This window comes from Epinephelus fuscoguttatus, linkage group LG15 (assembly GCF_011397635.1).
Source record: "Epinephelus fuscoguttatus linkage group LG15, E.fuscoguttatus.final_Chr_v1".
Taxonomy (NCBI): domain Eukaryota; kingdom Metazoa; phylum Chordata; class Actinopteri; order Perciformes; family Serranidae; genus Epinephelus; species Epinephelus fuscoguttatus.
The window spans coordinates 14,220,697-14,245,781 of record NC_064766.1 but is presented as its reverse complement, the minus strand read 5'-3'; the positions used below and the strand labels follow the sequence as shown (position 1 = coordinate 14,245,781).

Below are 25,085 nucleotides of genomic sequence, written 5' to 3'. Positions count from 1 at the left end.
GTGCAAAGTGGTAGCTTCAGAATCAAGCTCTCTTTGATTCTGAGGGACTGGCCCCCAAGCAAAATCATGATGCAGATGTTGGCGGTATCTTGATGCCACAACAAACTGTTGGTCAATTATTCACGAGAACGTAGATCAAACATCATGTGAGATATCCAACAGCCCCATCACAAAACCTATGGTCAAGATCTCTCTCTCTTTCACTCACACACACACACACACACACACACACACACACTCACACTCACACTCACACTTCAAGCCTTCAGTGTCTCTTATGTTTTCTACGTTCTGTCAGACATGCCAACATTCATCCTACTTGACAGTAACATACTAAAGCACCAGTTGTTGTGTTAGACTTTGGACCCCCTGATGCCACTGTACAACCTTGCATCATCCAGTGGCAGCAGGGGGTCCAAAGTCTAACTGACTTGTGCTTAAGTATTTTATGACCACGTAAGGCATGTTTGACAGCATAGAAAACATAGGAGACAGTGAGGCAAACAGCTGAACTGAAAGCTGAAGGTAACAGGAAAGGAAATGACTGAAGGTGAGTCACATTTAGTACCATTACAAATGTGATGACTCTGCAGCATGTGCGAGTCTTTGACAGTTGTGGTCTATTACAGCATTAGCAATTTCTGTTTTGCCCAGGTGTGCCATGAGAGTGTAAGAGTGCTGCTCTTATACAGTGGACATGAACACTTTCAAACACTTTTAAAAGATATGTAACATCAAGCCTAGTGGTTCCAGATGAAGATATTTCTTTTAAGGTCTAGTGTGTAGGATTTAGCTGCATCAGGTGGTGAGGCTGCAACATTACGACCAACTGAAACCTCTCCTATGTGCCAGGTGTGTAGGAGAATTTGGTGGCCGACTAGAAAACCCATTCAGTGTTTAGACAATGGATCTCTATGGCACAGAGGAATAAGCTGATGTCAGATAATGAAAATGATACTCAGCTCAGCCGTCTCTCAGGAGCATGTCATTAGTCACTTTTGCCACAAGACAACGAAATTCAATTGGGCCGGATTTTAAAACCACAAAATGTTGATGGGCCAGACATTTTCAGCAGCGAGCTAATATTGAAAACTTCGTCTGTATCATCCTCAAGCTCAGGTCCTCTACCAGAGGCCTGGGGGGTTGAGGGTTCTGCGCAGTATCTTAGCTGTTCCTAGGACTGCACCCTTCTGGACTGAGGCTTCAGATGTTGTTCTTGGAATATGCCGGAGCCACTCTCGCAGTTTGGGGTGACTGCCCCGAGTGCTCCTACTACCACGGGGACCACGTCAACTTTGACCTTCCACATCTGTTCCAGCTGTTCTTTCAATTCTTGATACTTCTCCACCTTTTCGTGTTACTTCTTTCTGATGTTGCTGTTGGCTGGTATTGTCACATCTACCATATATACTAAGCACAACATGTAAGGAAATTTGTGTTTGGTAGATTATTTCTTTCTTGTAACAATGCTTCTTGGCAAAAATCTTATAACGTTGGAAAACCTGTTTATTTCCCTTTTAACTGGTGCCACATTTGTAAGGAACATGCATTTGTGGGATGAGCAGCAGAGCTGAGTATGTGGGTTGCGCCCATGAAAGATTTGCCAAATCTTCTCTGCCAATGCCAAACAGCATTTTTTTGCTGTTGCTAGTGACTCTTGTTTTGAGCTTCTGGTACCCCCAGATTCTGACAGCACCTGTATGCATGGGCCCTGCTACAGTGGTCAGTTGGTGTCTGCTCCAAGAATCGGCATGCCACATTTGACTGATCTAGATAGGGCCTGTGCAGTAGGACAACTTCAAGCTGGTGGTCCGCAAAACCAAGTTGGGGCATTATTTGGAGTGAGCCCTAGTACCATCTGCAAACTGAAGGCCAAGTTCCATATAACGGAGGATGTCAGAGACAGGCAGCGAAGGGGGCGTCCCAAGAAGACCATTTCCTCATCCTGTCAGCACTTAGGAACCGTAGGCAGTCTTCTACAGATTTACAGCCAAGGTTTGCAGGAGGATATGGCTGATAGCTCTCTGCCCAGACAATTCAGAACAGAGTGCACGCAGCCAATCTCCGGTCTCACAGGGCTGCCAGGAGGCCTGCCATGACTGCCCCTCACCGTCAGGCCCATTTGCGCTGGTGTCAGCAACACGTGCACTGGAACCTGAACATGTGGAGGAACGTTATGTTCAGCGATGAGTCCAGATTCTGCCTTCAGCAGTTGAATCATAGGGTCAAAGTGTGGAGAAGACACGGAGAACGCTTTGCTGATTGCTGCACCTATAGCGTAACATCTTTTGGTGGAGGCAGTGTGATGGTGTGGGGGGGCATCTCCCTCACTGGAAAAACGATGTTTGCCATCACTTGAGGCAATTTCAATGCAGAGAAGTATCGCGATGAAATTCTGCAACCAGTGGCAATTCCATATCTTCACAGTTTGGGACCAAACTATCCACCAAGATGACAACACTCGCCCCCCACAGAGCGGGATTTATCAGAGACTACCTACAGGATTTGGGAGTGGAGAGGATGGAATGGCTTGCCAGCACTCCTGACCTCAACCTCATTGAACACTTGTGGGATCAGCTTGGGCGTGCTGTTCGTGCCAGAGTGACCAACACAGCCAAGTTGGCTGATGAGGAGGAGGTGCCAGGCTGTCGAGGCTGTGTATGGTTCTTCCACACGCTATCGAGGCCCCTGTTTGTTAATGAATAAATTGTTAAATTGCCAATATGTCCTGTTTCTGCAGACTTCAATCATCCAATCCACGGAACACTAGAGTCAACACGATTGCCAAGATTTGGCAAATTTTTCATGGGCGCAACCCACATACTCAGCTCTGCTGCTCCTCCCACAAATAAACAGGCTTTCCAATGGTAAAAGATTTATTGCCAAGAAGCATTGTTACAACAAAGGAATAATCTACCAAACACAAATTTCCTTACTTTTTGTGCTTAGTTTATATAGAGAGAGAGATTATTATATGTTATACATTATGTTGCAGAGCACAACATAATGCAAAAACAGAATAAAATAGAGCTATCAATGCACAGAAGAATAATAGGTGTCATAAACAGTAACTAATGACACACTCTTTCTTTTTACCGGCATCTCCCTCTCCCTCCTCCACACACACACACACACACACACACACACACACACACACACACACACACACACACACCTCACCTCCTGACATTTTCCTTCTAGGTCAGATATACAGGATATAGTTTTATACAGTCCATGGCAGCAACAGTCATGTTTTCAACAACAAGGTCACTATAAACTCAATAATATCTCACTGCTCACTGGAAACAGATCTAACATGTCGATAAAATAAATACTCCTCCTGATGTCACAATACTGAGTGAAAAAAAAAAGAAACGTTATCTCAGCATGAACACAGACATCAGTATCAGTCATTCAACCTGCTCTCCAACCCTCGTCTACTTAGGAGACTCACTGACCGCAGGTCGGCTGCCTCAGGTACATGTTCAAATAAAGTTTTAGCCTACATACAGACAGCTTTCATTTAGTTTGTCTTTAACACTTTGCTGTTAACCCTGCGAGCGTGATGTGCTTGTGTAAACTGCGATTGTAAGCCACAATAGCGGTGAATGAGAGACTGTGGACAGAGCAGACTGAAATATGGCTTTCTACATGCTGATCACATGTATTGATAAAGTATTGGCTGAAAAACTGACACTTCAGCACAACAAAAATGTCACGGGTATAAAGTAACATTACAAATGTGAAAGCTGAGCGGCAGGGGAGTGGAGAAGGGTACAGTCCGAACCAATTACACCTGATATAACAATGCCCTTAAACACAAAAACATGAGAAAAAACGATCCAGGTTGACAAATACCAACGTTTCCCTTTAAGTTTCACCTCTTGAACAGTTATTTACATGGAACCATCTGAGATATTTAGAGGAGCAATCCCTCATTGGTAAAACTACTAACAGTTTAACTGACACGTGACAAAAGACATGATTCCACAAGCCTTAAAGGTTGGGAATCGCTGGTTTAATCTTTAACAATGCACTGTATCTTATAAGCTTATTATATGTTTCAGAAGAGATGTCCTCCCAAGTCATACTGAGGCTGCTGCTCAGAGCTAGATGCATGTTTGATGAGCCTGTTCAGGTGACGGTGTCCGGGCTGAGGGCGAGACAGGTGGTCACCATGAGAGCCAGATCAACTGACGAGAAAGGAGTGGAGTTCAGCTCCTCGGCCACCTACAAGGCTGATGGGAACGGGGAGATCAACCTGGAGAGAGACCCCTCACTCAGTGGGAGCTACGTTGGGGTTGAACCTATGGGTCTGCTGTGGTCAATGAGGGCAGAGGTCTTGCACAAAAGGTTTCAAAAAACCAAATCATTAAACCCCCACGTGGTGAAGTTCTCTGTGCATGAGGAGGAGGGGGAGGGCAGGATGCTGGCAGAGGCGACCAATGAGAGGCTTGTGATGGGAGACGGGGTGAGCCGGCGTCCTGTCAAAGAGGGGAATATTCGTGGAGTCCTGTTCACTCCCCCAGGTTGGTCTGTGTCTTTGTCGCACTTTACATCTTTCAATTTTAATTGAATTATAACTTAGCCATAGCTAAGTGCTTAGTTTGCATGGCCACAGCCTGATAAAGCTTATTCCCTCCAACCCTCTCCAACTATGTTAAACCCCATGTCAGAAATCTTGATATTTGACTCCGCCTTCAAATTTGACAAGCCAGCTTTTTCCAGTTCTGCACTATATCCAGATTCAAGTCATTTCTCTCCCTCAAAGACCCGGAGATAAGTCACCTACACTCTCAATTCTCCAGTTTGGACTAGCATTACGCCTCCAACTGGTGCAGAGCGCTGCTGTCAGGCTCCTCACAGGTACCCAGAGGAGAGACCATATCACACCTGTTTTAGCCTCTCTCTGCTGGCTGCCTGTAAAGTTCAGGATTGATTTTAAGGTTCTCCTGTTTGTTTACAAAGCCCTTAACGGTCTGTCCCCATCTTACATCTCAGACCTTCTAATCCCCTATTCTACGCCCAGATCCCTCAGGTCAGCTGCCAGAGCACAAATTGATTTACTGATTGATTGGGGAACAACAGCAAAATTCTACCAAAACAGCAGTAAACCAATTCTCACTCAACTCATGCTTTATAATCCAAATAGTGCATTTTCGCTAATACTTTACTATTTAAAACAGAACTGAAAATGGACCTTATGCTCTCTTCAAATCCAGACTCCAGTAATAGGGTTATTTGTCAAAATTCATGTGTTTTGAAATTTGAATGCAATAAAAATGTCTCTTTAATGTGTCCTCATGTGTCTTTTGGTCCAGGAGGAGGTCCGTTCCCTGCTGTGTTGGATCTGTACACTTTTGGTGGAGGTTTGTCAGAGAAAAGGGCCTCTCTGTTGGCCAGCCGTGGATTTGTGGTTCTGACTGTAGCCCTGTACGGTCATGATGACATGGCGAGGAACATCTCAGAGGTCCATCTGGATTATTTTGAAGAAGCAATCGAGTTTTTAAGAAAACAAGACAAGGTGAGCAGTTTGCGCAGTACAGTCCAAATCTCTGTCAACTGTTTTCTAGATGCTAACGTTTGCATGTGTTTCCACAGGTGGGCAGTAAAGGAGTTGGTGTAATATCAATTTCAAAAAGTGCAGATCTTGCACTATCAATAGCCTCTTACCTGCCAGATGTCAAGGCCACGGTGTGGATAAATGGCTGCTGTGCCAATATTTTTTTACCCCTTCACTATAAGAGGAGCCAAATCCATCCTGGGTTAATGTTTGACAGCAGCAAGATGATTCCCACTGAGTCAGGGGCCTTTAATTGCAAGTATGCTACACATAATCCTTTGGCGGAGGAGAACAAGGCCACCCTGATCCCCATTGAACAAGCCAAGGGGCGTTTCCTCTTTGTGGCTTCAGAGGACGACCTCAACTGGGACAGCAAGACTTACGTGGACATAATGGTGGAGAGACTGAAGCGTCATGGGAAGCAGAACTTTGAGAGTGTGTGTTACCCTGGAGCAGGACATTACCTCGAGCCGCCTTATGGACCCTACTGCCCCTCCAGTTTTCATGGGGTTGTAGGAAAGCCAGTCCTGTGGGGGGGTGAGCCCAGGTCCCACGCTGCAGCTGAAGTCCAACTGTGGAAGAAGATCCAGGAGTTCTTCACAACTTACCTGAGCTGTGATGCTGCACAGACTGAAGCCAAATTATAGATACAAATGTCATAATATGGAAGACATAAGAGATAAATCACCAGCCAAATAACTGTGAATGATTGTGCATGAATGTTTTGGAATGAAGCAAACAATCTAATATTTGATTAATAATTAAACATTTCATTTAGCATACGCTATTCACAGAGAGAAAATGCAAATATTTTAATACTGCACTCAGGGCCCTCTGAGTAGCTGTAACTTGATAAACATGGCCAAGATCATTCAAGGTAAAGTCAATGATGTTTTGGCAAAGTGTAACAATCATTCCCAGCCTATTTGTGTTGCCCTATGGTCTATCTATCTATCTATCTATCTATCTATCTATCTATCTATCTATCTATCCTTCCTGTCATTTCCCAGAACTTGTTTCGCAATCACAGTGTTTGCCATGGCACTCTGCTCTCACCAACACAATGTTTGCCAGCTCATTCTGTTCTTAGACTTCACCCCAGAGTGAGACCAGTCAGGGTTATTCAGATTTAGTAAACATGTTTTGCTTCTAAATTTATGTCACCCGTCAGACATATTCCTCTTGAATCCCTTTTCTACCAATTAGGTAGAACATACATAAGTGACCTCAAATTGCCAGATTACCGCTGCTGTCAGATTTTACGTGCCCGTACATGTGTGTAAGGTTATTGATCTGTGTTTGTGAAACTGTAGTATTGCTGTTAGCTTGCTATGATAAGCTTATAACTTAAGTGTAACAGTACCTTATTAATTATACTAGTGCATAATCAGAAAAGTCACTTATCCATAACAGACTACATAACAAGGTTACGTGAAATTAGGGACAGGGAAACTCTCTTACAGCCCCTCCCACTGGCGACCTTTAACATGAACCCATCAATATTACATACAGTGATTTTACTGGTACATAGCATCATCAATAGATAACTAAACAAGAATACTCTCAAATATAGGTGACAACATGTGTGAATTAGCTAAAATGAACAGTGAATTGACAAATCATATGTATTGTATTGTATTGTAATACTGTGATGTAATGTGATGTAGTGATGTAATATAATGTGGTGTGTGCCATCTGCCATCAGTCCATGACTCCCTGGAATTGTCTCATGGAGTCAAATTCATACCTACAATGTGCTGCAACATTACAAGTTCATCTTTTCATTTTCTCTGAGTTTGTGATTCGGGTGATACCACATTGTGCATCCTTTGACCTGGACTACTGTGGGAGTAGCTCACACCACCGTGTAGGGTCCCTCTGCCGTGGCTCGTGCCACTTTCTTCGGAAAACTTTGACGTTGATTCTCAACCACTTGGTCGAGTCTTGGTTCTATCCTATTTTCCTAGAGATAGATTGATCTATGGATAGCAGTTAGCTGTTTCATATAGTCTTTCCACTCAATCTGCAGTTGTTCGAGCAGGGTTCCTTTGTAGGGGCTTTGCAAATGCGATGCCTGCATAGGTCCACCTGTTAGCATTTCATGCAGTGTTAGATGCATGCTTCTGTGAGTTTGCATGTGATAACTCATTCATGCAAAAGGCAAAGCATCTCCCCTGTTCAGTTAGACAACTAAAACTACTAGACAACAACTAGAAACTTGATGACAGTGTCTGAAACTATATCTTTAGAAGGAAATGCCTCTAACCAGCGTGAGAAACGATCTGTGATGACAAGCATGTAGCACTTCCCCTGTACAGATTTTATCATGTCAAGGTAGTCTATGGCTAGATGTTTAAACGGTCCCTCAGGGACCGGAATGTGCCCCACGGGTGTTTTATGCTTATTGCACATTATTTTGAGTACAGATCTCACATTGGTTTAGTACTTGCTTGCATGTACAGTGGCCAGTATCCTTGGCCATATCCTTGCTAGTTTTATCGTTTTAAACACTTCCCCCTTGCACAGTAAGATAAGATAAAACATTATGAATCCCACATTTGGGAACTTCACATGTCACAGCAGCTCAAAGCACAGACAGAAAAAGGAGGGTGATACTATTACTTGAATAAAAGAAAATTAAAGATTAAAAAATATAAAAGTGATCTGTACTTTGTACTTCTGAGATCAGAATGGTCAGTGGAGGCACTGGTGCAACCAAAAGTCCTTCATGTGACCTCCACAAACCATTCTCATTAACCATTCTGCTGATATTGTCCACCTCCTCCTTAGTATCTATTTCCACCTCTTGAGCTGTTTGTGGATGTACACAGCAGGGTTCTTGTTGTCGACAGCCGCCATTTTTCTGAGTGTTTTTGAATATCCTTTAGATGGTGGTGATGTTTGCGGCTGACAATAGTTACTAGTGATATATACATTGACATTTTGCTGATATGTTTGTTAAATATCAGAGCAAGCAATTTTAAAGTTAAGATCAAGAAAAAAACGTATTTGAAATTTTAGACTACTGTCCCTTTAATTTTCCAACTTCAAAAAAACAAAGGTTAAAGTTCTGTGCTAGACTTGTGAGTGCAAAGGGAGGGGGGAGTGAGAAAGCTGCAGTTCAAAAAAATAACTGTCTTTGTACTTGGGGAGGAGGAGTGACTCTACCCCCCTATTGGCCTGATGGCCTGACAACTTTTCACACACTATTTGACTATTTGAAAACAAAATGTATTTATCCTGTATGGTCCCCCACGTCTCAGTGAGGATTATGTAGTTGTGAATATATTCTAATGCATAGATAAATTATGCTCTTCTAGAGACTGATATAACTTTTGCCTGAAAACACTCCTCTACTGCCAGCCTCCGGGACTCGCCGGGGAGATGACCCTACTGACCTTAAACACTTCCCTACTGTCAGCCTCAGGGTCCATACTTGGCCAATTGTTCGGCTACCTTTAACATAGATTACAATCCAATCTCTAATTAGGCTGTCTCTTACACTTAAGGCACATGTTTAGATATTAATTTTCGTAATGCAACACTCTACAATGCCAGCAGCCCCTCGTGTGCACATGAGTTGTTGGCTGCGACCTACACCCATCATACACAGATTATTTGTTTTAAGAGACTCCAAAAGCTCAGGACATGGTGAAGGCACGCTTTAATTAGTGAGAATCAACGTCTCTTATCTTTATGTTTGCCAAGGCTCGTAGCTTTCATCTGCGTTCAGAGACGGATGGGCCCCAGGCCCCCTTCAAAAACTGGATGGCTTGCCACTTATGCTGAAAAACGACTCCACGACATGAGGTCATTTCACAGCTTCTAGCGGGTATTTTAACCCAAGGCCTTACGGGGCACCCAGGCCAGACCCTATTTGGCTTTTATGCATCTAGGCCCTGGGGCCTTTATTCCACACAATCCACCTATGCTGAAGAGCCTTACCTCTGACATAAAAGCAATTCATTTTTGACTGAATCCACAAGTTGGCGCATTCCGGGAATTTTATGACTGCTGAGGGCTGTCCAAAACTTCAGCTCACCCTGTCCACAAGGGGTCTCAGTTGGACTTTCTGCAGACTTTGCCCCAATCCAAATGTCCACCCTCTGGACTTGCGGACTGGGCCCTTGCGGACTTCAGTCGTATGTACTGTGACGTCAACTTGCCTTTCCGCCTCTGTGTGTCTAAACGCTCGCAGCTTGCCAGCAAAATGGCCCAACATTTGCGGAAAATCTGGCAGTGTAAAAGGGGCTTTTGTTGAAGTACAGTTACTTCTTAGACCTATCTTGTTGTTAGACACACCATTGTCAAACTACAGTGAAGTGTAAAACAAGCCCTGTTGTTAATTTTATCTTTGTGAGGCCTCTGTCACCTGATGAGCTAATTCACAACCCTAAAGTTTATTGCCAGGAGGCACTGTAGGGGAGAGCTGCCAGTTTTTTTAACCCTCTTTTTCTCCTGTTTTTTTCATGTTTTGTTAGTGAGTTAGCAATACAGTTGTACTTTTTTTTCTAGTAGTCAGTTTGTTTGTATTTAGAGCTAATCGTAAGTGCTATATCGTAGGCAACTGGACTTGCTTGCATTTCTTGAAGGCATTTCACCTCTCATCCAAGAAGCTTCTTCAGTTCTAAATGACTGGTACGAAGTTGCAGGCTATAAACCCTGTGAAACACAAGCAAGTCCAGTTGCTTACGATATAGCACTTACGATTACCATGACCTGGATGACTGAGAATCTTCACCGACAATTTAGAGCTAATATGTTTGTAATTTTCCATAACTGGCAATAAAAGGGTTAAACTGCACTACCTGACTTCTCCTTTTCCCCCTCTAACCTTATTATGCTTCCCTCACCCCTAGACCACCTTGGGGGATGTAATAGGCGATGATTACAATCATTGTAACTGCTGTCATATTCTGTCTGCTCATCTGTCCCTGCAGATAATAAGATATAAATTCCATGTATAGGGTTGTCTTGTGAAGGAACAAAATAAAACGCGCCTGCAAAGTCGGAGTCCCAGAAATTATTGTGAATGTCTTCTCAAGTATTGTATGAAAATGCCACTTGAATCCTGGAGTCCAGAAATAATATTCAACCACATCATGCTACAGAAAATGAAGATGTAGGCCAATAGGCTATAGAGGTAGCCTAATTAAAATTCATTTTATTAATGCAACCTAGACGAAAGGCTGGGCAGTCTAATTCCAAATGTAAAGACTAGGAGAACTGGCTGAAAGAGGCTCTCCCAGTGTCAGTAATACCAAATTTATTTAGTCATAGTTTGGTCCTTATTCACTGTAGGCACCAAAGTTATTGTTGGCAAACTCTAACCCATATCTGTTTTCTGAGTTGACCCCATCTAGTAGCTGTGGATGGCTGAGTATAAAGGTGTTTTCACACTTGGTCCTTTTCAGCCCTCTAAATGGACAGTGACTCAGCATTTTTTTTGTGCATATGTGAACACTCCAAGAGAATTCAGAACTCTCTGAAGCGAACCAAACTCAGACCACATCAGGAAGTGGTCTGGAGTAGGAAGAGATGTCTTTGACCTCACATCCCGTAAGGTCTAATGCAGACACTGTCCTTGCTTTAATTTCTATAGAATCCTTACTTTGTCTTTAGAATCCTCCGACTTAAATTCACACCATCTGAACGCTGTATTCATTTTTTTGTTTATAATAGATACTGATTCATTATTTGGACATTTTTTCTGTGGACACTGGATTTGTGGGGTGAATATGTGTGGCCTATAAAGTGTGTTACACAGAAATGTATTAATATAATTTTGTTGAGTCACAATAAAGCCTACAGCCTGCATGGAATTTATAACTTGTTATCCGCAGGGACAGATGAGCAGACACTCTTCATGAACATATATCAGAGACTTGCAGTTTCAAATTCTGCCCTTGCAGACTTTACGTGATGACAATGAACACAACACAGGTGTGCAGTTTAGATGCAGCCTCGTAAACTCCCAACTTTACGGCATGATACACTCACCTGCCATAATATTAACCTGGGTCGAGATCACTGTGTTCACTGCTTGGCTCAAAATAACAAGTAGTTAAAATAAACAGCCGTGCGTTCATTAGACGAAGAGGCGCAGCTCCGTTTGGGCGAATATAACCTGTCAACAACGCGAAGGTAAGCGAGGGTGTACCCTCCCGTTCCTGCCTTGGGTCCATGTCATTGGTTCGACATCCCATTAGTCCGACTGTCCGCGGTGCTGAACAGCTCGCGGCGGGCGTATGGTGCGCCGCGACCGGCTTGAGGCGGAGCAGGCTCACGGCTTATGTGTTTGTCACTTTCTTTTTCATTTTAACCCACACCATGATCTTTTCCTGACCCTAACCAAGTGGTTTTTGTGCCTAAACCTAACCAGACCTTAACCACAGGGCATCATGATGATGGACTTCGGAACAATGAGTTTAATATGGTCGGAACAATGGGATGTCGAACCAATGGGCAGTTCCCCCTGCCTTAGTCTATTAGCCCGTGTTTCATTCTTTATAAACTTTGTAAACTCTACAAACTGGACGACGTTTCAACTTGTTCCCAGCAACGTGCAGCTTTATTTAATTTCAGCAGTCAACACATTTGGCTCTCACTAGATACATTTCAGATACATTTTCAATTCACTACAAGTGGTGACAGTACAAATGTAGGCCTAACTGTCTTTCTCAGTAGCGTGGTGGTGACGTCACTGCTTTCTGATTCTGATAGCGTGTCAGTCGCAAGTTCATTGACCGAGTAGTGCGGTAGTGTCCATAAAAGTTAGGTCTTTTTTTTTTTATTCAATTGACAAATGTACAAAACAATTTGGCACAGTACAGTGTCTTATACAATTATACAGGCTACAGACAAACCACGTTCCCACAAATAAAGAAAATAAAGAAAATAAATGCACAAGTAAGAAAAAAAAGGAAATAAGGGGAGAGAGAGAGAGCTAGGGGAACTCTGAGATTAAGCTCCTCTACTAAATCATAAAGCTTCACAGCAGTCTTTTTCTTCATGCATTTTAGAGATGAAAAATAATGGCATCACTCCTTTTTCAGCAAATTCAATTCAGCAGAAGGGTATATTCCATTAAGAACTTTAAAGTGAACTTCCTTTATTTTTGCTGCAATTGGATACTTAAAGAACTTGGACCTTGAATTCTGAGCTTCCTTTTTAGAGAGGAATTGTAGAATTGAGTTTCTGTTTGTTGATCATTAATAAAGGTTTGCCGGATTGTGACATTAGGCAACTTAAAGTTATTGAGATTATGACCATTCACCAATAGTGAAGGAAGATTTGGGTTAATATCACTTTTAAATAAGTTATTGGACATTATAATTATAGATTGAGGAATTGCTTTGATTACATTATCGTATTGCCTTCTGTCATTAAGATTAAATTTGGAACAGAATTCTGCAAAGGGTATAATATTTCCAGTGTTATCTAACAAATGCATTACAGAGCATAATCCTCTCTCTTACCAATCTTGGTAAAATATGGTTTTATTTCTAAGTAAGACATACCTGCAATTCATTTATGGATTGGTAATAATTCACATTTTTTAAGGTTTAATTTTAAGTCAGATGCCTTGGAAAAGAAATTAATTGTATTGAGGGATTTGTTCAGTATTTTTCATGAATGTGGTTGTGTCGTCAGCCAGATGGCTAATTGCCAGTTGGCTAATTGCCAGTTGTTTGCCTAACACAGTCAAAATTTCATAAAAGTTAGGTCTGCTTAAAGTAAGGTCAACAAAAGTGCGCCACACTCAAGGGGAAGCACTTCCTCATGACATCACCTACCAATCCTTCAGTTTGTTCTGCTTGCTGCTTTCACTAGTGGCTTTCCTTGACAAGACCCACCCTACTCTGCCTCTGATTGGCTACCATGCACCTCTTGCTGGGTCTCATGTGTCTTGACTGCATATATTTAGTTGATTTGCAGTGGAAACAAGGGCCACAACAAGTGCCAAGAAAAGAGCTAGAGACTGAGAACTGTATAAAGAAAGAGGAGAGGAGAGGAGAGGAGAGAGTGATGCACTGATGTCACGTGTTGTTTGCAGGACATGTTCATGCTCTGTCTATGTCTATGTCCTCCCCAGGAAGAAAAGTTTCCATTTAGGTCTGTTATTTATTTATTTATTTATTTTTTTACTGTATTTTAAATATTATGGTTTTATTGACGGAAAAATGTCTTTTGAAATTCTGTTTCTGAATTACTAACGTAGCCTACTGAAAGAGGCCAAGACAGAGAAATGCATTAAGTACGAAGAGAAAGAGGAAGAGCAATAGGCCTACTGATGATGTTATGTTGTTGGAGGACATGTTCAAATGACATCAAGTCTTCAAAAAAAAAAAGACAGTTTTAATTTAAGCCTGTTAATTTATAATAAACAGTTTAATTGAACATTTTTGTATGCCTATTTGTCCTATCTGACATTTTTTCTTTTCACTGAAATAACGCTGTTTTGACATAAAGTAAATAAAAATTGAATAAAAGTAGCTTTGGAAGTAGCGAGGTACTTTTCCCTTTTTTGGTAGTTTTGGCTTGTTACATTTCTCTGGGAGTAGCTTCAGTGTAGTGAAACTTAATTTTGGTATGGAGTAATTGGTAGCTTAGCTTACATTTTCCATGTAGCTAGCCCAACACTGTCTTATATAGTGTTGCAATTAATCGAAGTATATCACTGAGTTTAGTGGTGTCCATACTGGGAAGAGAGGCATTGTGACCTGATGAATAAGGCGAAAAGGACAAAACGGCAGAATTTGCAATAATTTATGATACTGTTCTCTCATCCATGCTTTTTGGGAAATATTGTTAAAGGGTAACTTGAGTCATTTTCAACCAGGAACTGATTGTCCATGTTTTGTGTCTAAGTGACTAATGGGAACAACATGTTATTTTAATTTGGCACAGTATTAAATGAAACAGCTGTGGAGAAACAGGTTACAATGTAACCATGTGGGGCAATTATACACCATCAGTTTACATCCAATAGAAGTGATTGTTTTTGTCTCTGACAGGCTCAGATCATTATTCTTTGTGCCTGACAACATCATGGAAAGGACCCTTCAGAGACAGACCTTTTGTTAAGGAGTAAGATTATTTTTTGTTGAACTAGAAGCAAACCCACCAGACCTCATTTAAATAAACAATTCAAATTTGAATTTGAATTTGAATTAAAAAAATGTATTTTTTGCCGATAGCCTTACACTTGATAAAACAGGCCACTTGATGTTACAGTTGCTAAGATCCTTTCAGTTGATACTGCTTCAAATGATTAAATCAGCTCACGTTATCTCAGGTCCTCAGTAACAACAGGAGATAATGAGGGGCCTGCTACTCCTCCACTTTGCCATGTATGGTTCATGATGTTAAGCTTTGCATCAATGGCAACACTGATACATAAGTTATATGACATTGTTGCTATTATGCTGATTATTTTTTTATGCACCAGTATGACAGGTGGGAGGCAGCAGTGGCTCCTCCTCCAGCCAGGAGCAGAGCTTTTCCCTGGTCTGAGCTGGTGATGGTGCTTGGGCCAGCAGTGTCCGTCTGTGGTGCCCTTTTCTACACTGTGCACAACAAAAATGTCACGGTTGCAGAACAACGTTATGAATGTGAGGGCTGAAAGTGTAGAGGAGGGGCAATCATACTCGGGCACAGTACGAATCAATCATACCAAATATTAAAATGCTCTTAAACACAAAAACATCAATCAATCAATCAATCAATCAATTTTATTTATAAAGCCCAATATCACAAATCACAATTTGCCTCACAGGGCTTTACAGCATACAACATCCCTCTGTCCTTATGACCCTTACATGACCCTTAACGGGGAAAAAAACGGTAGAAACCTCAGGAAGAGCAACTGAGGAGGGATCCTTCTTCCAGGACGGACAGACGTGCAATAGATGTCGTACAGAACAGGTCAGCATAATAAATTAACAGTAATCCGTATGACACAATGAGACAGAAAGAGAGACAGACAGAGAGAGAGAGAGAGATGCAGGACAGACAGTAATGACAGTAGCTTACAACAACATTAATGAAAGTAATAATATTATAGTTATAGTTCTGACTACTGTGGTACAATATGTTGAAAGTATATATTAGTATCTGGCAGTATACATGTGTGACAATAATCATATGTGTATAATAACAGTAGAAGTATGACTAATGACCAATGATAACAGCAGCAGCAGGAGGCATCTGGCAGGACCACGGCAGCAGCACAACCACACACGTCACGCTGTCCAGGCACCGCTGCAATATGAGTTAATCTGAGAGACAGTGGAGCACAAAGGCTCCGGAGAAGAAGCCGAATTAGTGACATCCAGAATGGCTGAGTTAGCAAGATGCAGTAATAGGATACGAGAGAGAGAGAGAGAGAGAGAGAAGGAGAGAAGGAGAGAAGGTGCCCGGTGTATTATAGGGGGGTCCTCCGGCAGACTAGGCCTAAGTCAGCCTAACTAGGGGCTGGTACAGGGCAAGCCTGAGCCAGCCCTAACTATAAGCTTTATCAAAGAGGAGAGTCTTAAGTCTAGTCTTAAATGTGGAGACGGTGTCTGCCTCCCAGACCGTAACAGGAAGATGATTCCACAGGAGAGGAGCCTGATAGCTGAAGGCTCTGGCTCCTGATCTACTTTTGGAGACTTTAGGGACCACGAGTAACCCTGCGTTCTCAGAGCGCAGTGTTCTGGTGGGATAATATGGCACTATGAGCTCTCTAAGATATGACGGAGCTTGACCATTTAGAGCTTTATAAGTTAACAGTAGGATTTTAAATTCAATTCTGGATTTTACAGGGAGCCAGTGCAGAGAAGCTAAAATAGGAGAAATATGATCACGTTTCTTAGTTCTTGTTAGTACACGTGCTGCTGCATTCTGAATTAGCTGGAGAGTTTTTAAGGACTTACTAGAGCTACCTGATAATAGAGAGTTACAGTAATCCAGCCTTCAGGTAACAAAAGCATGGACCAATTTTTCTGCATCTTTTCGGGTCAGGATAGGCCTAATTTTCGCAATATTATGCAGATGAAAAAATGCAGTCCGTGAGGTTTGTTTTAAATAAGAATTAAAAGACAAATCTTGATCAAATGTTACTCCGAGGTTTCTTACGGTAGCGCTAGAGGCCAGAGCAATGCCATCTAGAGAAACTATGTCATCAGATAAAGAGTCTCTGAGTTGTTTGGGGCCAAGAACAGTAACTTCAGTTTTGTCTGAATTTAACATCAGGAAATTGGTGCTCATCCAGGTTTTTATGTCTTTAAGGCAGTTATGGAGTTTAGTTAATTGATTACTTTCTTCTGGCTTCATTGAGAAATACAACTGAGTATCATCCGCATAACAATGGAAATTTATAGAGTGATTTCTAATGATGTTACCTAAAGGAAGCATATCTAGAGTAAATAGGATTGGTCAGAGCACAGAACCTTGCGGAACTCCAAAACAACGTAAGGATTATTCATTATGAACGTCAACAAACTGAAAACGATCAGATAAATAAGATTTAAACCAGCTTGGTGCAGAACCTTTTAGGCCGATTAAGTGATCCAGTCTCTGCAGTAGAATTTGATGGTCAATAGTGTCAAATGCTGCACTAAGATCTAATAAAAGAAGTACAGAGACGAGTCCTTTGTCTGAAGCAATCAGAAGGTCATGTGTAATTTTAACTAGTGCTGTCTCAGTGCTATGATGCACTGTAAATGCTGACTGAAATTTCTCAAATAAATTATTATCATGAAGAAAATCACACAGCTGGTCTGTGACTACTTTCTCAAGGATCTTTGACAGAAAGGGAAGATTAGATATTGGTCTATAGTGTGCTAACACCTCTGGATCCAGGGTGGGCTTTTTTAGTAGAGGTTTAATTACAGCTACGGAGTCGAGTGTTGTTAGCAGCGAGCCTACAGCGCTATCGACAAAATGATCAATTCGGGAGAGGTTAAAGTCGGTACGGGAAACCTCTGTTACTGAAGGACTTGGTATTGAATTTAACGACGGAGTAATCATTTCCTTAAATTTTGCGACAGCACTATCTGATAAACATCTAGTATAGTAACTGCTGCTGAGTGGCATGTAATAGAGTAAAAAGAAATCAAAAGTAATCAGATAATGATCCGATAGCGAGGGATTCTGTGGAAAGACTGTTAGGTTATCAATTTCAATTCCATACGTCAGAACTAGATCGAGGGTATGGTTAAAACAGTGAGTGGGTTCATGTACACCCTGACTGAAGCCAATGGAGTCTAATAATGAGATGAACGCGGTAGCCAGGGAGTCATTATCAACGTCGACATGAATGTTAAAATCGCCTATAATAATAACTTTATCTGATTTAAGAACTAAACTGGATAAAAACTGAGAATTCAGAAACAAATTCAGAATACGGGCCAGGAGCACGGTACACTATAACAAATAAAAGTGGCTGCAAGGTTTTCCAGGTCGGATGTAAAAGACTAAGAACGAGGCTTTCAAATGAATTATAATCTAGTTTAGGTTTAGGGCTGATTAACAGGCTAGAGTTAAAAATGGCTGCAACTCCCCCTCCTCGGCCGCTGCCTCGAGGAATGTGGGTATTATTATGACTGGGAGGAGTGGATTCATTTAGACTAACATGTTCATCTTGACACAGCCAGGTTTCAGTGAGACTGAGTAAATCAATATGATTATCTGATATTAATTCGTTTACTAACACTGCTTTAGACGATAGACAGTTAACAGTCCAAAAATACGATCCAGGTTGACAAATACCAACGTTATCTTACCTACGTATCTTATAAGCTTATTATATGTTTCAGAAGAGATGTCCTCCCAAGTCATACTGAGGCTGCTGCCCAGAGCCAGATGCATGTTTGATGAGCCTGTTCAGGTGACGGTGTCCGGGCTGAGGGCGAGACAGGTGGTCACCATGAGAGCCAGGTCAACTGACGAGAAAGGAGTGGAGTTCAGCTCCTCGGTCACCTACAAGGCTGATGGGAACGGGAAGATCGACCTGGTGAGAGACCCCTCACTCAGTGGGAGCTATGTCGGGGTTGAACCCATGGGTCTGCTGTGGTCGATGAGGCCAGATGTCTTGCACAAAAGGTTTCAAAAAACCAAATCATTAAACCCCCACGTGGTGAAGTTCTCTGTGCATGAGGAGGAGGGGGAGGGCAGGATGCTGGCAGAGGCGACCAATGAGAGGCTTGTGATGGGAGACGGGGTGAGCCGGCGTCCTGTCAAAGAGGGGAATATTCGTGGAGTCCTGTTCACTCCTCCAGGTTGGTCTATGTCTCTGTCACGCTTCAAATCGTTCAGTTATACTTGAATGATGAATTATTTATTTTACAGTTTTTCTCAGTCGCTTTGGTGCATTTCTCACATCACTATTAACAGTTGCACAAGAGCATTTCTCAAAACTGTCACTTGCTCAAAATGGATAGTTCATTCCTCAAAAGCATGTATTCATGTCAATGAAAGTGTCAGTGTCACAAAATGAAAAGTCCTGACACCATTGTTTATGAACAAGAGAGTCAAATGGCTGTGTCATGTTTTCATTATGACAGTTTACGCTGTAAGTGTTTTCCAATGCAAAAAAGTCAGCCTGTTTTGTCCCCTTCCCCTTCCTCCCCGCATCCTCACCCCTCTTCCACGACGTTGACCTTCCATTTCTGTGTCACAGTATTGTAGAAATGGTACACACTATATCCTGCTCGGTTCATATATGTTTGTCAAGTGAAGGTTCATGGGATTCAGCTTTGAGTGACTGTGGAGAAGTGGCTTATCTTTGATACAACTAATGCTTCACACACTCCTCCTCATCAGGGAAAGCTGAGGTTCACCTGAGAGAAATTGTTCAATTTAGGAGACATTTTCAGGAAAAAATGATTCATTCATAAGTATAGTTCATTTTGACTGACATAAGTAAATGATAATGTTATAAAACAGCAGAGAATTGTATGAAAGCAATTGATGCATGTCCAAAAGCAGTTGCAATTTGTTGGAAGGAATGAGAAACTGCTATTATGATGTGCACAAATGACTAAATGTTGTGGAGGTTGAACTAACAGTTATGAGAATTTTAATTCTGATCAGAGAAATGCACAAAAGCAACTGAGAAAAACTGTAAAGTTAAAGAGGCAACAGATGGGATTGGGTTTTTTTTTTTAAGCTTGGCGCCACTTAGCGTCAGTGGTGCTGCATCGCACTGTCGCAACGGCTAAATTGACCGTGGGCATCAGAGATAATCAATAATGTGACTCTATTAGACTCTCTAAATTAAATAAAATGTAGGCTGTAAAGCCACCAGTCTACATCTATGTATATAGATTAAGAAGGTGTATGGACACTCTACTAAATAAATGAGTAAAGAGACCGAGCAACAGTTATCAGATTTATCTGAAGAAAAAACAAATTGTAACGCAAATAATCAAACCAGAATGCACATTACCAGTACAAACAGCTCACAGTAAATTATACCAATATGTACAGTATCAGTACAAACAACATGTAGACAGTCTGGATTCTAGTATAAACGGTACCGTATGGAAACGATGCAGCCGGTTGGAGCTCAAATTAAATGGGAAACAGAGTTCAGTGTTCACTTAGCTGGGTGTAACTTAAGCCTGATTTATGGTCCTGCATTAAATCAACGGCGTACCTACGTCGTTGCTGTGACGCCGTCGTGAACCCTTCGAACTTCTCGGGCACTCCATTTCGTGGCGGTGCAATTCACCGCCAGTGCGGTAGGGAGCTGCGTTCCTTTCCTGAATGGTTATCGTCGTCTCTAGTTGATTCTTTGTTTAGCCTCCGACTTTTCCAGTCACAGTGAACAATGGCAACTGAGAGAGAGAAAATCTTGCTGAAGTTGGAGTTGTTGGATGTCGAAGAAAGTATGTTAATACTGCCACATCTACATCGCAACAGAAGGTGTTTAAAGATGACGGGGATGGTGCAATCTGGAAATACGGAACCGGAAATGTGTTGCTACCAAGCAAACCAATCACAGCTAACATTTAGCTGTGTTACTTACTGATCCATTAGAAAGAAAGCTAGCTGGACATCAGTTTTGAAACCTCTTTGGTCACAGAGCTCCCTCCATCTCTTGAACGCTTGAAGTTTACTCTTGTTTTTCCTCTTCTTTTATCACTCTTTTTGGCTCTTGTTTGCCTCCTCAGACAGAGGAGCTCGTTTTCTTTTGCTAGGCTGTTTCTCACTTGTCTCCAGACTCTGTCCGTCTGCCATTGTGCTCTTGACTCAACTATCTCATGCCCAGCTCCTCATAAGGACCAGCTTCAGTCCCTGATTGGCTGACCGACCAATTTCGCAATACCTGACGTGTTTCCTGCTGTAAAGCATTTTTTTTCCGCGGTGGCAGAAGCTCATTGCAAAGATTGCAAAGCCACTAAGTAACTTATGTAAATGGTGATAGTCTGATTTTACTGTGGCCACTACCCTGTGCAACCTACATTATTTTCATAATGATATATTTTGGAAAAGATGCTATCATTTGCCTCTTGAAAGGAAAGTGCTAGCATTATTTTATCTTTGTCATTATCAACAAATCTTCCCAAGACTCCACAGTGAGTTTATTCTATGAACAAGTACTGCCTGTGTAGCCACAGCCTGATAAAGCTTATTCACTGTGCCACAGAATTTCATTATTAACCAACACCACCATTAAAAACACATCAAGTCTTAATTTCACTGAAGATATTTTATGTGGAATATTTATATATTCCATGTCATCATCGTACCCTGAATAAGATAATACTCGAAACACTAATGTGCATGTAAGCATAATCAGAGTGTGTGTGAAAGTGCTTCTGTTTGTACTTCTTTGCTTGTTAGATAAAATGTTTACCTGTTTTAGTTTACCTTTTTGTTAGGACTTAATTACTATATGATGGCTTTACTCTAGTTTCCATCATTTGAATGCAATAAAAATGTCTCTTTAATGTGTCCTCATGTGTCTTTTGGTCCAGGAGGAGGTCCGTTCCCTGCTGTGTTGGATCTGTACACTTTTGGTGGAGGTTTGTCAGAGAAAAGGGCCTCTCTGTTGGCCAGCCGTGGATTTGTGGTTCTGACTGTAGCCCTGTACGGTCATGATGACATGGCGAAGAACATCTCAGAGGTCCATCTGGATTATTTTGAAGAAGCAATCGAGTTTTTAAGAAAACAAGACAAGGTGAGCAGTTTGCGCAGTACAGTCCAAATCTCTGTCAACTGTTTTCTAGATGCTGACGTTTGCATGTGTTTCCACAGGTGGGCAGTAAAGGAGTTGGTGTAATATCAATTTCAAAAAGTGCAGATCTTGCACTATCAATAGCCTCTTACCTGCCAGATGTCGAGGCCACGGTGTGGATAAATGGCTGCTGTGCCAATATTTTTTTACCCCTTCACTATAAGAGGAGCCAAATCCATCCTGGGTTAATGTTTGACAGCAGCAAGATGATTCCCACTGAGTCAGGGGCCTTTAATTGCAAGTATGCTACACATAATCCTTTGGAGGAGAACAAGGCCACCCTGATCCCCATTGAACAAGCCAAGGGGCGTTTCCTCTTTGTGGCTTCAGAGGACGACCTCAACTGGGACAGCAAGACTTACGTGGACATAATGGTGGAGAGACTGAAGCGTCATGGGAAGCAGAACTTTGAGAGTGTGTGTTACCCTGGAGCAGGACATTACCTCGAGCCGCCTTATGGACCCTACTGCCCCTCCAGTTTTCATGGGGTTGTAGGAAAGCCAGTCCTGTGGGGGGGTGAGCCCAGGTCCCATGCTGCAGCTGAAGTCCAACTGTGGAAGAAGATCCAGGAGTTCTTCACAACTTACCTGAGCTGTGATGCTGCACAGACTGAAGCCAAATTATAGATACAAATGTGAAAGATTGTGCATGAATGTTTTGGAATGAAGCAAACAATTTAATATTTGATTAATAATTAAACATTTCATTTAGCATACGCTATTCACAGAGAGAAAATGCAAATATTTTAATACTGCACTCAGGGCCCTCTGAGTAGCTGTAACTTGATAAACATGGCCAAGATCATTCAAGGTAAAGCCAATGATGTTTTGGCAAAGTGTAACAATCATTCCCAGCCTATTTGTGTTGCCCTATGGTCTATCTATCTATCTATCTATCTATCTATCTATCTATCTATCTATCTATCTATCTATCTATCTATCTATCTATCTATCCTTCCTGTCATTTCCCAGAACTTGTTTCGCAATCACAGTGTTTGCCATGGCACTCTGCTCTCACCAACACAATGTTTGCCAGCTCATTCTGTTCTTAGACTTCACCTCAGAGTGAGACCAGTCAGGGTTATTCAGATTTCGTAAACATGTTTTGCTTCTAACTTTATGTCACCCGTCAGACATTTCTAGACCTTTTTGCCACCACATATTCCCCTTGAATCCCTTTTCTACCAATTAGGTAGAACATACATAAGTGACCTCAAATTGCCAGATTACCGCTGCTGTCAGATTTTGTGCCCGTACATGTGTGTAAGGTTATTGATCTGTGTTTGTGAAACTGTAGTATTGCTGTTAGCTTGCTACGATAAGCTTATAACTTAAGTGTAACAATACCTTATTAATTATACTAGTGCATAATCAGAAAAGTCACTTATCCATAACAGACTACATAACAAGGTTACATGAAATTAGGGTTCACATCGTGTAAGAGCGAAAAAACTGTCGGCTGCTTCCAGGGAAACTCTCTTACAGCCCCTCCCACTGGCGACCTTTAACATGAATCCATCAATATTACATACAGTGATTTTACTGGTACATAGCATCATCAATAGATAACTAAAAAATGATACTAACTCATGAATGATTATCAGAGAGTACAGGATTCTTAACTGTAAATATTTGTCTGCCTGGCTGTAGTGATGGCAAAAACATACTGTGGAATAGATATGATTGTGTTATTACAATGAAATCACAAATATAGGTGACAACATGTGTGAATTAGCTAAAATGAACAGTGAGTTGACAAATCAAATGTATTGTAATGTAATACTGTGATGTAATGTGATGTGGTGATGTAATATAATGTGGTGTGTGCCATCTGCCATCAGTCCATGACTCCCTGGAATTGTCTCATGGAGTCAAATTCATACCTACAATGTGCTGCAACATTACAAGTTCATCTTTTCATTTTCTCTGAGTTTGTGATTCGGGTGATACCACATTGTGCATCCTTTGACCTGGACTACTGTGGGAGTAGCTCACACCACCGTGTAGGGTCCCTCTCGTCGTGGCTCGTGCCACTTTCTTCGGAAGACTTTGACGTTGATTCTCAACCACTTGGTCGAGTCTTGGTTCTATCCTATTTTCCTAGAGATAGATTGATCTATGGATAGCAGTTAGCTGTTTCATATAGTCTTTCCGCTCAATCTGCAGTTGTTCGAGCAGAGTTCCCTTGTAAGGGCCTTGCAAATGCGATGCAAGCATAGGTCCACCTGTTAGCATTTCATGCAGTTTGGATGCTTCTGTGAGTTTGCATGTGATAACTCATTCATGCAAAAGGCAAAGCATCTCCCCTGTTCAGTTAGACAGCTAAAACTACAACTAGAACAACTAGAAACTTGATGACAGTGTCTGAAACTATATCTTTAGAAGGAAATGCCTCTAACCAGCGTGAGAAACGATCTGTGATGACAAGCATGTAGCACTTCCCCTGTACAGATTTTATCATGTCACGGTAGTCTATGGCTAGATGTTTAAACGGTCCTTCAGGGACCGGAATGTGCCCCACAGGTGTTTTATGCTTATTGCACATTATTTTGAGTACAGATCTCACATTGGTTTAGTACTTGCTTGCATGTACAGTGGCCAGTATCCTTGGCCATATCCTTGCTAGTTTTATCGTTTTAAACACTTCCCCCCTGCACAGTAAGATAAGATAAAACATTATGAATCCCACATTTGGGAACTTCACATGTCACAGCAGCTCAAAGCACAGACAGAAAAAGGAGGGTGATACTATTACTTGAATAAAAGAAAATTAAAGATTAAAAAATATAAAAGTGATCTGTACTTTGTACTTCTGAGATCAGAATGGTCAGTGGAGGCACTGGTGCAACCAAAAGTCCTTCATGTGACCTCCACAAACCATTCTCATTAACCATTCTGCTGATATTGTCCACCTCCTCCTTAGTATCTATTTCCACCTCTTGAGCTGTTTGTGGATGTACACAGCAGGGTTCTTGTTGTCGACAGCCGCCATTTTTCTGAGTGTTTTTGAATATAGTTCAGTGGTTTCCAAAACTGGGAAGAGAGGCGTTGTGACCTGATGAATAAGGCGACAAGGGGAAATATTGTTAAAGGGTAACTTGAGTCATTTTCAACCAGGAACTGATTGTCCATGTTTTGTGTCTAAGTGACTAATGGGAACAACATGTTATTTTAATTTGGCTCAGTATTAAACGAAACAGCTGTGGAGAAACAGGTTACAATGTAACCATGTGGGGCAATTATACACCATCAGTTTACATCCAATAAAAGTGATTGTTTTTGCCTCTGACAGGCTCAG

The 25,085-nt window shown here is 41.7% G+C and overlaps 3 protein-coding genes across 8 annotated transcripts in view; 2 read left to right on the top strand and 1 right to left on the bottom strand.

Annotated features, from left to right (window-relative positions):
* The first annotated feature begins 410 nt into the window (after positions 1 to 410).
* Positions 411 to 25,063, top strand: LOC125901654 (acyl-coenzyme A thioesterase 5-like). The gene is made up of 4 exons (XM_049597424.1): positions 411 to 550; positions 18,364 to 18,825; positions 21,529 to 21,731; positions 21,809 to 25,063. Exons 1-4 carry the CDS (start codon positions 541 to 543, stop codon positions 22,412 to 22,414), a joined length of 1,281 nt encoding a protein of 426 aa, XP_049453381.1. The 5' UTR covers positions 411 to 540; the 3' UTR covers positions 22,415 to 25,063.
* The window catches only part of LOC125901656 (H-2 class I histocompatibility antigen, Q9 alpha chain-like), a 238,290-nt gene continuing 218,472 nt past the window's right edge, over positions 5,268 to 25,085 (bottom strand). For 2 of the 5 annotated variants that reach the window (XR_007451007.1, XM_049597443.1), the window contains exon 6: positions 5,269 to 5,476. Coding sequence is in view for 1 of the 5 variants with exons in the window: in XM_049597444.1 (XP_049453401.1) it covers positions 6,066 to 6,124 (59 nt within the window). In the remaining 4 variants the exon portion in view is untranslated. Of the gene's footprint in view, positions 5,674 to 6,027; positions 6,125 to 21,763; positions 21,881 to 25,085 lie in introns of those variants that run through there. The other 3 variants (XM_049597444.1, XR_007451006.1, XR_007451005.1) reach the window with 3 other exon arrangements.
* LOC125901655 (acyl-coenzyme A thioesterase 5-like) overlaps positions 11,554 to 25,085 on the top strand; it is a 242,728-nt gene continuing 229,196 nt past the window's right edge. For both annotated transcript variants that reach the window (XM_049597428.1, XM_049597427.1), the window contains exon 1: positions 11,554 to 11,707. The gene's annotated coding sequence lies outside the window, so the exon portion shown is untranslated. The remainder of the gene's footprint in view (positions 11,708 to 25,085) is intronic.